At 38.3% G+C, this 16,212-nt stretch overlaps 1 protein-coding gene across 1 annotated transcript in view; it reads right to left on the reverse strand.

Annotated features, from left to right (window-relative positions):
• The window catches only part of LOC139743635 (uncharacterized), a 28,279-nt gene extending 13,883 nt beyond the window's left edge, over window positions 1-14,396 (reverse strand). Inside the window, exons 1-5 of the mRNA XM_071654102.1 lie at window positions 14,358-14,396; window positions 3,521-3,687; window positions 2,464-2,602; window positions 1,171-1,331; window positions 157-319 (exon numbers count right to left, since the gene is read on the reverse strand). Coding sequence (XP_071510203.1) covers window positions 157-319; window positions 1,171-1,331; window positions 2,464-2,602; window positions 3,521-3,687; window positions 14,358-14,396 — 669 coding nt within the window. The remainder of the gene's footprint in view (window positions 1-156; window positions 320-1,170; window positions 1,332-2,463; window positions 2,603-3,520; window positions 3,688-14,357) is intronic.
• Between the last annotated feature and the right edge of the window lie 1,816 nt (window positions 14,397-16,212).

The following is a 16,212-nucleotide window of genomic DNA, read 5'->3' on the forward strand; positions in this document are numbered from 1 at the left end:
AGGCACAGGAAATAGTCGTATTGTGTGTTATGTACATAAAATAATATGCGAAAGGACACCTTGCGATGCTTTTGCACTGCAAGCAAATATCCACGAAGAGAATTTCGGACACACTAGGGACCAAGACATGGCGACAGTCTTGTGTACGTCACGTACCTCTTGGCATCTGTATCCGGTGTATCCGCCATGGCAGATCATGTCGCCCGTCAGCGGATCGCAGTAGAAGTGGTCAATACCATCACCTCTGGGACGGCAATAAACAGAGCAGTCCGGGCCGTAGTAATTGATGCCACAATACACCTTGACATCTACAAGAATGCTGCATCAACATGTTGCATGTGAGATGGAGAGATCGAGACATAGAGAAGAAGACATCGTGTGTCTGCAAATGAATTGAGTTTATCGGCGTTAATTGTTGAAGACACTCTATCTATTACATCCTCACTAAACGCTTACCACTTCCCCGCGCGTACCACACATTTGACTATAATATTGATCCTACTTTAAATTCAGGAAATGGGAACTTGGGCTGTGTAAGTGATGCGTGGTGACAGTCTTTGTCAATTGGTTTTTATCGTATAGTCAACAGTAACAATGATATCGATTACCATTGAGATATTTTGATAACGACAAAGGCAGGGAAAGAAATCAGGAGAAAACAAAGAAGAGAATAAAGCAATATAAAAAATTAGCCACACATCTCTATCACAGGACAGATGCAAACATGTGTTGACGATAGCCAAGCAATATTCTGATTTCATGTGCCCAGCATGTAATTAAAAAACCAATGGAACTCCATTCGGAAATCCATATGGAGAAAGGAGTAAAGACATTTTTTTTTTGTTAGACATATCCTCATACTGCATTTTCATTGAGATGATCTACTTTTCTAAGCTGTGTTATTCTTCCCATCAATGCTATTATGGATTCACAACATGATCTTACTAGTCATCTTAATCGACAGTTTTACACAGAAATTTTTCCATTGCTATTTGGAAGTATTTTATCTTTTGTAACTGATAAAACACTGACAAAAAGAAATCTGAGATAATTCTAGCATTCCATCAAAATGTATATATAATATATATATGACTGCCTATTTGAATTTGTTTCATAGAAAGAACTATTTTAGAATTGTTTCAATTGTTTTTAACATCAGATTAAACCTACCGTGAAGGACCTTGGCCGTCCACTATCCATCTCCTCTTTGGCGCCGTTGACGGCGTCCTCGCTGGTGATAACAAAAAATCCCGGCCGTAAGAGTCAACATGTACTTCCGGGTCATAGAACGCGTTGACATCCATGACTTTCATTTTGAAGCGGAAGCCTCGCTGTTTGAACAAACATGCAGTAACTATGTCATCATTGAGAAGCTAAAGTACCGTGGACTCCCGTTATAACGAACTCCTCGGGACCGGCGATTTTCTTTCGTTATATCGAAATTTCGTTATAACCGAACAAGTAAACAATAAAGAACAAAGAGCGGATGATTTTGCGGCCTGAGTTTTTACTTCGTTGTAACCGAAATATTGTTGTAACCGTATTCGTTATAACGGGAGTGCACTGTAATACATTCCATCAGGATACGATGGAACCATGCTAGCATCTGAATGTTTTACGAAATGCTTGTCACTTTTTTTTTTTGAACACAAAATGATTCCTTTGCTTTCATCTTTGACCTTTTATGATGGCTATCAATCATATCTCCTTACAAGGTTTAGATCGGGCCTTTTAGTAATCAAGACAGTTTGATATACGACGTGTTGAATATCATAAAAAAAGCAAACTGTGAAAAAAGAAGAATGAGTTAGAAAAAAGGTCAAATGTAGTCTGGTGATAATCAAATTGGAAGCTCAGTTGACAAGTTGTGATGAATGTCGGCTTAAGTCTGTCCTACAATGCATGATTATTGCAAAGGATTCGAAATGTGCGGTTTCAAAGTGCCTATTTCCGCTTATCACGCTGATGAGTTGTGGGGGTATTATGCTCTAACTCCTGAGACTGCTTTAAGATTATCTTGGTTTTGAAATACTTCATAACACTGATTAATTTATGACGATTTTGATTATGACGCATTCTACAATCTAATCATCACATATAAATCTGAAATAGGCTATCTGCAGTCACATATGTTATTATTTTCTACATGTCAATCTATTCTAATTATGTTCCCATAAATTACCTTTGATTCATGTTTTGAATTATGTCATGCTTAATACTACATGTATGTGATTTTACTATTTCAGAAATAAACATGAGCAAGCAAGAATAACACTAAAAATAGCTAACATAAATATTCATATTTTTTGCATGTCCATTTTGTGTTTATCGTGATACTGCTTTTTAAATTCATTCAAACTAATTGAAACCAAACTCTCCTCTGTTATCACTCTCAATTTCGTTTCGTTTTTATATTAGACTGTAAAGTGAACAGGAATGGCTTTCCTCTTTATAGCTACTTACTTTCCACTTGTTGATCGATAGTATCATGGGGTTTGGTACCCCGCCGGGCATTGGGGAAGGAAAGAGGAACAAATCCCGATCTTCGTGAATCTTTAGCGTCTCGAAGCCTCCGTACGGACAATTATCCAGACTAGAATCACTAAAGGATTGAGTAAAGGGAAGTAAAAAAGAATGTATAAGATTATAAATTTGCCACTTTATATGAACTGACGACGGGATCACTTTAAACTGAGTTCATTTTGCGCGTTCATCGCTCTGAGAGATTGTCATATCTCTAAGTAACGTTAAATTCTCAGTGGCGGATTTGTTTGAAAAAAAATGGGGGAGGCGTGCGCCCCCTATAATTTTGTAAAGTCGCCCTCCCCCCTCCTTTACGGAATTCCTGGATCCGCCCCTGATGATCACATTAAATACATAACGAAATTAATGGCTCCTTAGATTTTCAGTCAGTAGTTCAGGGATTGTTATTGTAACGAAACCAGGTTCTTTGAATGCAAGAGCTTGCACCATTGATGCATGAGCACAGAACACTAGATGTGCACAAGACATTAGACGCTTCGTACACACGCTATCAAATCTTAATGTCCGTTATTTGTTAGCATAAACTATTCTGTTGGCATGTCAGGTCTAACGGTTCTCTAAAAAAGTTACATGATGTTGTATAATTTTACCTGTCGCCTTCATGGATGTTCTAGAAATAAGCTCAAAATCGAGAGCAGCGAGATATGCTTGGAGACTATAATTTCAACTGGTCCATGATTTTGTTTACATCACTACCGTCTGTCATGTCCCTCCTCGTACTTTTCTCTGGTCATCGATCGGCATAAAGAATGTCCCCCAAACTACTTCCAGTTAGGTGAGGGTTGCGTAATCCCGCTATAGCATATTGCATGAAAGTAGTCTTAACGTGTTACTGTCACTTAGTTTCATTTAAGCCAAGAGATATATTTCCTGTCCAGCTCCCTGGCTAGAGCACGTTTTCCATATCAAAAAAAGGCGGTCATCAAGAGTTTGAATAACCACAATAGAGAATGAAAGCTGTATAATGTGCACTCACTTGCCAATGGCTCCGAAGCAGATCTTGAACTTGTTATCACACTTTGTATCACACAGCTCTGTGGATATTCCATCGCAGCAGGTGCCATCGATGAGTTTGCTGGACGGATTGGAGTAGGTCAGGAGCCGGAAGGACACGACCACTTTGGCCCAGGTGGGAATCAAGCCCTGTTTCGGCAACAGCGTCAAGATGATTTCAAAATGAATGAATGATGTCTACATATATTATATATATATATATATATATATATATATATATATATTTGCGAACCTTAAATCAGTATGGTTAGCTATGATTAACTATTGTTTTAATCACGTCATTATCTGATTTATGAGGTTAATGAGGTTAATTAGAAGCTTTAATTTCAAGCTGACTTTCACGCACAAAGTAGATCTTGGAATACAATAATATCAAAGTTATACATGACTTTGGTTCAAAGAAAAATAAGAAATTGACTGATGTGTAAACTTCCGTATAAAAGAAAAATCAATAATGGTCGTGCACAATCACATGCGTTCACAAAATGTGGCTTGTTGACATTTTGTTCTTCCTCTTAAGCTGCCTGAGACGTGATTGAAGTTGATTCTGCCCCAAACACTACATCAACAGGCCAATGCAACTGATTTTGCCACTACAAATACTCCCTAAAGTGCTTCAAATACCACGAACTCGCACCCCTCCCACTAGTTCTACTACCACTTCTAATACTTCTTCAAGTTTTCTCCTTCAAGTGTTTTGTATAGTTTAGTTTTTACTACCATCATTACAAAATGTTTCCTCAATTGCTGCAATGTTGGTCCTTCTTTTTTCCCCTATCTGTATACCAGAACAGTTACTGCAGCTATTGCAACCTCTACAGTAGTTCCTAGTCTTTTAGCTCTGGTGTTTGCAGGCCTTTATTGGGCATGAATGGGAGGTTATCCCTGCTGTAAAAAACACAGTGTCCCACAGTGTGAGAAACACAGTGTCCCACAGTGTGAGAACCACAATTTGAACACAGTGTGACACATTGTGAACACAGTGTGAAATCTCTTCACACTATTGAATTCGAGCGTTTTAACAGTGTGAACGTGGCCACAGTTTTAAACTATTCATCCTCCCACATCAAGCGCTATTGCTACCAACGCTGCTAATAGCACGACATCATCCAATTCGAATTGTGTGACTTCAGTGTAGTGAAATGCAATTAAGTGCATTTATAGATGTTATATTGAAGGGCAGTTATGTTTTTGCCAGCTCTCAAGTTACTCAATTTCATGACATTCGATACTGATGGAATATAATGATCTCTTGACAAATTTGAATTATTCTATCAAGAATAAATAACTGCGCAACATTTGTTTTTGCTCGCATGACTGCATGAGGCGGATACTCAACACATAAAAGACAGCCTTCTTGTAAATCAACCTAACCTCATGACTTGTGAGCGTATGGAAATGAAAATTTGTATCTAAAGCGTAACGTTGAAGACGATTTCATCAGTTGTCACATTGTTTATACTCCTGGCACCCAGACTATTTTGTTTTAATGTTATGAGGAAAAAGCTTGAGCAAAACAGAGTGCTGGTAATTAATCTGAGTTGTTAAAGTTGTCTTATAACTGTCCCTCATGAATTATTGGAAGATGAGTTTATATGTCAGTGGTTTCCATATGTGCACACATTTCAAAGACAACCTCTTTGCTCTTTTTTTTTTTTGCCAGATTTCTCCCGCGATATAATGAAACCCCTCTCTCTTGTAATGGAAATTCAATGAAAACATGAAAGGCGTATAAAATGGTGATCATTAATTCAATTCAACTCTGTGGCTCTTTTATCCTCGCCCTCTGATTATGGGAGCCGGTTTTGTCATGACAGTTATTTTATACTCTATATAGGCATGGTAGATATTAGACGGCGTCGGGCAAAGAAGAAACGGGTGTAACATAATACGATCAATTGCAACTCCAAAATAAAACTTGAATATAAACCAAATGTAATTTTGTGTATTTCAGTACAAATCTGTCGCATGAAAAAAACAAAAAACAAAAAACGTCTACTGTCAATCGCAACTTGCTTTATGCAAATGAACTTGGGATCAAACGCTTGCTTTAGCCTTTTTTCCAAGTTGCAACTAACTGCATTCAAACCTTTATGCAACAGGCCTTATAGGAAGCGAAATTAAAGCACGGAAAAACAAGAAAAAGAGGGGGGTGGGAGAAGCACCGTGTTTATACACTTCCTTACCAGACTATTTTGGGAGATAGGCCTACGGAAAAACCATATCCCTAAAGGTTGTACAGTCATGTTAAAGCAGAGGGTAAGCTTGGTAATATTCTCTGGTTTAAGACAACTAGAGGATTTCAGTTTATAATGTTTTCACGAAAAAATGGTATTAGTGGCAACCACATACCTTTAAAATTAGGGTTGATGACGTCATGGCGTCACCAGGTCTCCCATCAATATTTACATAAACCTTTACTAAACTTCCCTTGTGTGTTTGGATTGATTTTACGTGGTAACTAAGGAGGCAATTAAATGTTTATGAGCATGCTGCCATGCCGCTGAAATGCCCCCTTCGAAAGACTGATGATGATAAAGTGCTTTTCCAAGAGGCACACTGATTGCCGTCAGGGGACTTGAACCAAGGATCTCGAGACTGAGGGTCCAATGTGGCTCAGTGGCCCGGCTCAGTGGATATGACTACTACTTTTAATAACATAAAAATGATGTAATCAAGGGGGAATTTCTACTTCATTGCCAAATTAATTGTTTATCTGTTGACCGAAGAAAGGATTTTCATGGTTTTTAGGTAACAAAAAAAAAATATGGAGGCAGTTGTGAGATTATGACATTACCGCCACTACCAGTTTGCATGTGTGGTTGCCAGCAATATCACTGCATGTAAATTACATAGCTTTCCGGGCGCGCGAGAGAGAGAGTGGCGTCAAAGCCATTCATTTTTCGCGGTCACCGCAAGATTTAGTCTCGTTCAAGAAACATCATTATGTCCGTTTTAAAGTCTCAGACATCGGGACCTGCTAAAAGGCTGCAGTGGTGTCCCCGGCCCAGCCCACTGTATTGCCTGCGTGGGGGTACCTGTCAGGGCTGATATCCTCTCCGTCCCTTGAGGAGGATAGCTACCAGGCAGACCGGGGCAAGGAAAATCACTGCCAACTAGCAACCCCCGGAACCTGCCTGGTTTATTTTTGGTTTACTGCCAAACTCGGGGAGGCGAGTGAACTCGAGGAAACTAAGACCACATTGATGGTAGACGACAGCCTGCACCCAGCTAATAATGACCATTCTTTGTTGCCAGCGAATATTTATATTAATTTGATTTAAATAGAGAAATCTCACTGTCTTAATTGACTGAACATGTATATGGTTGAATTCCAGTAGCTTCATAATATAGGATATGATCCATTTTCTGAGGAGACACTCAGATTTATATGACTTTAAGTATAGGTTTCTCCACATTTCCTTTTTCTATTAAAAATGTCACATTTCATAGGGCATAATAGGAGTGATTTCTTTCCTCGCTTGCTTTTATTTCTTTTGAAATATACCATCAAAATTCTACTCACTTCATCGTTTACAAGGTCAGCCATAAACTTTATATATATATAACGACCATATATGCACATATAATCTTGTGGCAATCCCGGTGCGTATCAAGCAACCAACTGCAAAAAAAGTTATGATTGAGTTCATATGCTACATAAGGAATGTAAATTATGTACTGTAAAACACAATGGTCATCACCCAATCATATTAGCTAGGAATGGCAATAGTGTCATTTTCGAGGATGACGATGGAACTGAGTTGTGAGACACGTGAAAAAGTAAACAGTGAACTAAAAAGTAATAATGAACTTGCTCCTTTATCTTACATGTGAAGGAGACACCCAAACTCAGTTAAACAAAACCTTTAACGGCATAGCGCGTTTCATGGAGCATTATAACCCCCACCCCATCCTCTCCACCACCTCCGCCTTTCCGACGCCTGACAAACCAATATTGACGTGAATGAGCTCGATGCCCTCTGCTTATCCTAGTTAGACAGTTAAGAGAAAGTGGAGAAAAAAATGAAGCATGCACGTAAAATGATGCCGGGATATGATCGCGGACAATGTGACACATCTGTATCTCTTGATGACGAGGACAAACCCCTTTGCGGAGCATGATTTGGCCGCGAGGCTGGAAGTGTCAATTCAAGCTAACTATACCCAAGAGTTCCTCCGTACGCGTTGTGTCTGTCTTCTTCCTGTTTCTCCCGGGTCTTGTTTATGTTTCACCATGGTAACCGAGCTGGAATCACTTAGCTATTATTTTGTATATTGTCCCATACGTTCGTAGGTAGTAGTTCTACGCCAATTCATGCATTCGTCTCTTTCAGCTTGTTTCACGTTATTGTCTGACAGAATGTGACGAAGAATGTTTCGTTGCATGGTGTGTACTATGTATGTGGTGAACGTCTTCCAGATCTCCTAAGCATTTATGAGAATATACAATGCAATACAATACAATACAATACAATACAATACAATACAATACAATATGATTAATGTTAAATACGCTCTTTCCATAAGGCTCAGAGCGTTAAAAAATTCAGAAATTAAAAGAATATATGTTTTAACAGAATACAGAATAAGAAATACAAACAAACAATTTTGATCAGCCGTAGATCCATTATTTGGACGCCATACAGTAAATAAACACAGGTATAATATGTACACAATTCAGACACACAAAATTATATACTTATTCTACTCTTAATACAATAACTGAAAGGCTGATTCAACTTTGAATCTCAAAAAAGCATGTCAAAGCCTTCAGGGTTGAGATTATTACGACATATTAATGAGCAATTTTCTAATTGATAGGGTGGAACATACTCCTATGGTGGTTTCAGTGGCAGGGTACGATGGTAAGTGTCTGAAGTATGTTTGTCCTTTATGTTTTAGGTTATATTATGCATGAACTGAATGAAAACAAAACTGAAAACACAAATAAATCAGAATGAAAAATATCAAGCTTTATTAGAAATTTGAAGGTTATTAGAACTTCATGATCTTTTCATGGGATATTCTTTAATTTGCTACAGCTTATCAAAACTTGTATCAAAGTTTTTGTTTGATTGTTTGCTTGTTTTTGAGGGGGAGGGGGCGCATCCCAACATACTATGATATTGGCATGACCTATCAGGCTATAACTTCTCCCCCACTTACTGCGCGATTACATTTTCGACATAATGAGAAATGGCACTTGCTAAACAGTAAATTGGTAAACATGTCGCAACTGCATCATTGAGTGGAGCCATGTCAATGTTGTTGGGAGAAAAAAAGAATCATCTTACGGGACCCTAGATCACTTTAAATCTTTTTCGAGAGTCGATTGACCTTTACCGTGTACGCAGACTGCACAGCTTCGACTAGGACTTTTAGTCCAACGACAGCCAGCATGCACCTGTCAGTCGAATGCGATTGTGGAACAATGCCATCTATCAAGCCAGCGTCCCCTTCTAACCCCTCACTCCATTGCAGTAGATTTTGTTTTTGATATGTATCAATGCACAGAATACAGTTATTAATTATGACCAGGTAAAACACTTGGGCGGCGATTTGGCTCAGTTGGTAACGCGTGTGCCTCCAGATCCAAAGGACCAGGGTTCGATTCCCGAGTCTATAACTGTGCAATATTGTGTGTAATCATACCGTCCCCTCCAGTACGAGGCAAGGCAATCTTTCCTTTGGATAGGACATGAAATGGAGGTCCTATGTTTTAGAATTCACATTAAACTTCTCATGAGGCACAAGTGTGGGACAACCAGGGAGATGGCACAGATACCCTCCACGGACCAACGACTTTAACACCTATATAGTGCGATATATTATTTCATTTCATTTCATTTTCATATTCATTTTCATTTTCATTTTCAACATAGAATATGAGTGTATACAAAACATATCTTGTCTTGCTAAAAAGAAATACGTGTTATGAATATATGAAAAATATGTTGAAGCGAAACATTTCTATTCTAAAACAACTTGCTAGAGATTTCCTTGCTGTTGAAATTACGTAAAGGCGAAAAACTACGGAAACCGTCATCGACATAATCTAATCAGCGAGTAGGCCTATAAATCACATGCAATGTATTCAATTAGTCATAGATTTGTCACTTCTTAGAGGGTCAATGTTCTCTTGATATATGAGTTTTTGCTCTTCTTTTCTCTGAGAATTGTTCAGTGGCAAGTTTTTTTTTTGGCACAAGTCTTTCTGCAATTCTTCTTACGAACACGTCTTCCGCAAAGCAAGTGAAAAAAAAAAAAACTCTTAAAAAGTGCTTTACTCGTGTGACCGTTCTTTCTAATTCATCTCTTGAGGGTGGAAAGCGAAGTAAATGCCGATCTGTCATGAATTGTCCCCGTCTTAATTTCCTGCGATAATCTTGATAATTTCCGTCTTCAAGATGCGTTGGTGGGCACACTGCACATTGCATCATTGAAAACACAGGGAATGAAAAAGAGACGCTAAAAAGATGAAAAAGCGACGAAGTCCTACTAGATTCTTTATCTTTTGCTTGCTTGCTAGCGGGACTCTTGAGTTTACATCTTTTTCATCTGGAATGACTAGAGACATCCAGCTTTATAATTCTGTAGCAACGAACTGTCTTTATTCCCTGTGTCTGCAAGACCTGCATGTTCAAGTCGCGTGGCTTTCCAAGCTTGATGCTCACATGGCGCAACGGACTGCCGGTAGGAAGGGGCACCTTGTGATTGACATGACACAGTATGCCGCCTTGCTCCTGTTACTAAACGTAGTGCATGTGCAAAGGAGCGGAGATACACCGGCGTTCTCCTTTCTATTAAGAGGAAGGAATTACCTCAAGAGGTTTCCCTCATATCAAATCAAAATCTTTAATATTTCCATGCGTCAATTATTTTGCAGTGGTCAACCTTTCCCCTTTAAATGCCCCGATGCTGTAATGATGAGCGCCATATCACTTTTTTGTGTTCTATTAATTCAAGTTAGATAAGAACAATAACGCATTCATTCTTTTTCTACTTGAATTATACGTATATGCGTGTAAACTAAAAATAATGTTGATGTGGATAGACATTATACACACTCAACTCTGTGGTCTCCTGAATAGAAAAACTCGATTATCTTTTTCTCTTTCTAAACTGTGTTTGTACCATCTTAACTCTCAAAGACAAGTTCAGTCGCATCTATAAAGAGGCCTTTCAAACAGGCCTTTCTATTCAATACTCATTCATCCCCCCCCCCCCCCCGAGAAGTATGCAATACGCGATCTTAGATACCCTCCTTGAAGTTTTGGCAAAATTTCTAGAACTCTACCATAAATATAGCCATTGTATTTGTTGAGGGGTGTTAAAGAATGTTCTGCCCATACTGAAGCTCACCTGACCCAAACGAATTTATACAGCTTTTCAGTGTGGCAATCCAATCACTATAATGTTATAATGATGAAAACAACGATACTAGTTATGGTTATGATATCTGTGATGATGATAACATTATAAATTAACATTCGTATTAGTGCCTATAGTGCCTTGGGGGAGGTCTCTATGCACTTGAAATAACAGAAAAAAGTGGAAAGATCACGTGAAGAAAAGTTACTTCATGATAATATTCCTGCATGTTGTAGGGATCAGTGTATCATTCGTTCCATACCATAAAACACATGCAGATGTTGATCATATCTAAAACAGAGATTTAATGAAGGAGTTCTCCGTTGTGTAAGACGCCGTCTTCGAGAAGGATTTGAATGGCAATCTGGGGTATTAAATGCTTCGGTCATAATGATTGAAATGGTCCCCCTCTGCAGAGCAGACTGACCTGTCTGGGAGGAAGTGGTTACGTAATACACGTACTGCCTGGTTTAATTGCAAGTCCCGCTTCAGATTTAACTAAAGTATTAAGCATTGAAAAGTGATTATATATCAAAGGGAACATTAGTTGAGATGGATAAAATGCATATCATGAGAAGCTTATCGTAGGGAGCTCTTTCATTTTGATGACAGTGTAATCAATTCTTCATTTACGTTTCATGATACCTTAATGTCTCGTATGTAACGTTCGGAGAGTCATTTCCCCTCGCTGTTGTTATATATTTTTTAACAGTCAAACGTGTGTGTATGTTCCTTGCCACCCCCCCCCCCCGTTCAGAGGCCCCTGCGTTGTAAACTTCTTGGTTTATATCTGCCCTAGATCACGCCCGTTGACATACTAACAGTCCCTCTTTTCAAAACCATTTTAATGGAAATCCGTGAGAGTATTTTTTCCAAATTTGTCAAAAAAAGACTTATAATCATACCTACTAAGCATGCTACCAGCAATTAAACACACTTCTGTGCCTATATTGTTATGTGTTATCATTCCCAAGTCTTACGTTTTCTCTATCTTGCTACATACATAATATATCATAATATCGTGACAACAGAAAGACGAGGCATCATGCAGTATGGACATCGCTGTAATGCACAAGTCCCTTTGATATAAAACTTTCAGGCCTCGGTCCTTTGTCAGATCTTCATTATCAATGACAAGTACATATTGTATGTGCACTTAGTATGTTATACACTGCTAAACCTTCATGAAAAGTGCAATCACTTTATAATACATTGTATGTGCTTGTCGCTGATATTGTAGATTTGACGAAAGGGTCGAGGCCCGAAAGCTTGTTAAAGGAGCTTATGCATCACAGCGACGTGACGTCCACTGGCGTCCCTTGTACGTTGTTATCACGACATACTTAAGTTAAGACACCATTCTCACCGCTTAAATTTCTGATTTGAAGATTTTAGTAGCACGAACTTGCCACCAGACTATCAAAATAATGGTATCGGGCCCTGATATATAAATAAGATGAAAATAAAATACTGTGATACATTATTTATTTATTTATTTATTCATTTATTTAGTCATATTTATACAGGGTGGCCCTATCAGTAGTCAATGCACTGTTCTCCCTAGAGGCCCTGTGTCACAAACTCATTCATAACAGTCAAACGAAACAGACAAATAACACTACAGAAATATACAACAGAGATTACAGAAAATGGATCTAACAAGATCTACATATGTCAGATAGCAAATAACCCAGGTTATGAGGCGAAATGTTTCAAATAATTACAGCAAAAGGTAGCTTTTGAAGGAGAACTGCGTATAATTGCAGGAAGTCAACATTCCAAAGCATAGCTCCAGAGAAAGAAAAAGCCCTTTTCCCACTCTCAGAGGTGACTCTGGGCAAAACAAGACCATGGGTGCCCGCCCTTCTTGTCCTGTACCGATGTGTACTACTGCATAGCGTGAAGCGATTATAATGCATTATAAGCGTCCAACAACTTAATCGTTGCGCCGAATTTTTGACATGTCACTTCTGTTCTTCAAGCGTGAAGAAGACCTGAAGAAAACACGTAACATGTTGAAAATTTGGTGGAAAGATTAAAAGCTGTTGGACGCTGATAATGATTTAAAATATCTTCTTTTTTATCAAAACCTATGGATAAATAGATAGATATATAGATATATAACTAATATAAGTATATGGCCAGATGGATGGATATAGGCCGCTTGTTGCTTTTGTTGTTAGTATTATCCTTGTGATGTGATCATTACAAACTAATTAAAGACTAAGTGGTTGTTAAATTTCTCAGTGACAACTTTTACAGTGATTGGAAGTTAATGGCACTTGCGATGATCCGGCAATTAGTGCAGTGAAAGGCCCGCTTTTAATAATTAGATTTGGGATCCCACGTTCTGGATTCATATGGGACGCGGGCACGGGCGTATGATTCTGGCAAGATATAGGGCAGTCAGATATAAGTTCGAGGGAGAACGATGGGACCAGGAAAAGAAAGAGAGGGAAAGGAAGGAATGCAAGTGGGGGAGGGGAAGGTAACGACAGAAAGCAGAAAAGAAATGAAAGAGCCGAGAGAGAAAAAGAGGGAGAGAGGAAGGAAAGAAAGTTGAGAGGGGGAGAGGGAGAGCTGGTGAATAGTAAACAAAAATGATAGAGCAAAATGATAGAGCAAGGAAGCGCATTGAATATTAAAACAAACAGACAGACACCTAGACGGACTGACGGACAAACAGACGGAAAGGTAGAGATGAGATCACAGCCAGTGACGTTGCGCGGGATATGTGTTTCATTTTACGATTCATTCATCCATTCACTCGTCGCCTCCCCTTTCCGCCTGCTGATGACATGAGTTCATTGACGCGCTCCCCCAGTCAGCAGGCGAATCAACCAATTAATGCCGCGGAAACGCTAAACTTCCTCCCTAATGTACAGGTAACGACATTCGGCCAAAATTTTGACGAATAGCGTCGCAGCGTTTGGCATAAAGTTACAACTTTCCATTCAGATCTATATTGAAAATTAGTTGCCAAGAATAGTAAAGACATTCTATGATGATAGCAGTGCTGTTTGCAATCAACCTGGGATTCCAGTTTACTTAAGTCATCTTTTATGCGCCTACTCGGCAAAATGATTGATTGAACTAAATATTCGCCAAGAATTGCTCTTCATAATTGTATTCTGGAACTGATTAATCTTTAGAAAGAGATAAAGCAAAGAAAGTCTGCAATTAGATCTTGAAATGCATCTAGCCTTCATTAAATTATTCATGTTTGATAGGAACGTCACAAGATTTCGTATAAAACAAAATTACCCACAGCCATGTATCGATCTAAAGAAACCTTACATAGAGAAAAAAAAGCATACATATATACATACATACATACAAGCAAACATTGGAAATACATATTTGATGAAAAAGAGATATCAATATACAATCAATTAGCAATAGAACATAAAACATCGTTCCCATACCTGTACGATGAGAAGGAATAGCGCACCTTGTGCCCACATGTTGATAAGTTACGGTAGGTGCATTTCATTCAGAGCATATCCAGTCCACAATCTCGTGAATACAGCGTCGTCTGCTTCAATCACAAATTTCACTGTACGCTTTTCAGTCAGTCCCAGAGTTAGAGTCTGTCCAGCGTGTAATCAATGGTGTGATCAAGAAGACACTCATAGCGATGAATGTCTTTGCATTGTTTTGTTTTTTGTTCAAAGTCGAATGTATCCAATGCGATTTTATCGGCGCGCTGTCACTTATTCTTGAATCCATCCCTTGTTAACACTGAGCGTGAACACGGTAGGAGGCTATTTGCGTTCATCGCCTATGAGCAGCTTGTCACGTGACTGAAGAACTGACCCTCGAGTTGGATGGCGCGCTCTTTGTCAAACTTCTTGATAATGAGTCATCGTTTGGCAGAGAGAAGAAGCGAAGTGGGGAAGAGGATGAGATAGAATCAGATATGTAAACAAGAAGATAGACGGATAGACAGAACGACAGGCAAACATCAGATTTGAAGACTTGATCATGTTTGGTTTTTTTTTTGTTGTTTTCTTAGTCTTCTTTTAACTTTATCTCATACTTTTCGATCATACCTTCCTCTTTTCATCTCTGTATAACACTTTAAAGCTCTTTGTAGTCTTGCTCTCTCTTTGAATTCTTGGCTGTATTCTACAAAATATTTTTATGCACTTCGAAGTAACATTCATTCTACCGAGTCGTTATCATCATTCCCGTCAATGAAAGATACATTGCGAGAATATGCTGTTTAGGCGGGTTAACTGGCAATTGAACCATGAAACGAAATGAAATGAAATTTATTTGCCAAACAAACATCGTCATCATAGTCAAAACAGTCAATAGTTAAAGTACAGTTTTTGGCAAAAAGGAACCGGCAATAGCGTGCACGCTAGTCGAGGCCAGTCCTTTCAATGATATAGATTATACAACGTATTTAGAAAATTCACAGAAGCAATGCTACATGTACATATTTACAGGTATTCATGCTATATGTACACATTTACAGGTATTCATAGGGGATCAGTTATACATTGTTTGATAAGAGATACTTTCGTAATGATTTCCGAAAAGTGTTTTCATCTTTTTTACTTCCTGTGGAAATCCTCTCCAAAATACTGCCCGCATAAGTATTACATGGAGTGTTTACCAGTTTCAGATTTGATTTTTATTGGTTTATAGTTCATTTTTTTAACCTTGTATCATAGTCATGCTCAATTTTAAGACAATAATCGGAGACATCGTGCGGTAAAGTGTGATGGATTAGGTCGAACATTACAATACCAATTACAAATTTGTATAGTCTATAATCATCTAGCATTTTTAAACTATGAAATACGCTCTCTAGGTCTTTTGGAACAGATTGCACGCACTAATTCCTTTTGTAACAAAATAATAGATTGAAGATATGAATGGTATGTACATCCCCAAGCTTCTAGTCCATAAGACATACATTTACGCGGAAGGATAAGGATGTTATATGATAATTGTTAGATTCGTCTAGGTACAAGTTGTCTTATTCTAAATATGATTCCAATTGTTTTCCTCATTGAGGAAGAGATACACTCGATAAGTTTTTGCCATGATAGGTTTTCGTCTAAATTAACTCCTAGAAGCAAATCAAATGTATCTGTTCTATCTATCTGTGCCGAGCACAATGAAATTCATTATTTTCATTTATCTCCACATGTCTACGTTTACTTTCAAAAACTATATACCTTGTCTTGGACGTGTTGATTTTTAATTTGTTAGTATTACACCATTTTAAAAGGTCTAGTAAATTATGTTCAACCTCCTGTAAGTCAA

The sequence above is a fragment of the Diadema antillarum genome, unplaced genomic scaffold (assembly GCF_040938485.1).
Source record: "Diadema antillarum isolate AM-2024a unplaced genomic scaffold, OU_Dant_1.0 seq00001099_RagTag, whole genome shotgun sequence".
Taxonomy (NCBI): Eukaryota; Metazoa; Echinodermata; class Echinoidea; order Diadematoida; family Diadematidae; genus Diadema; species Diadema antillarum.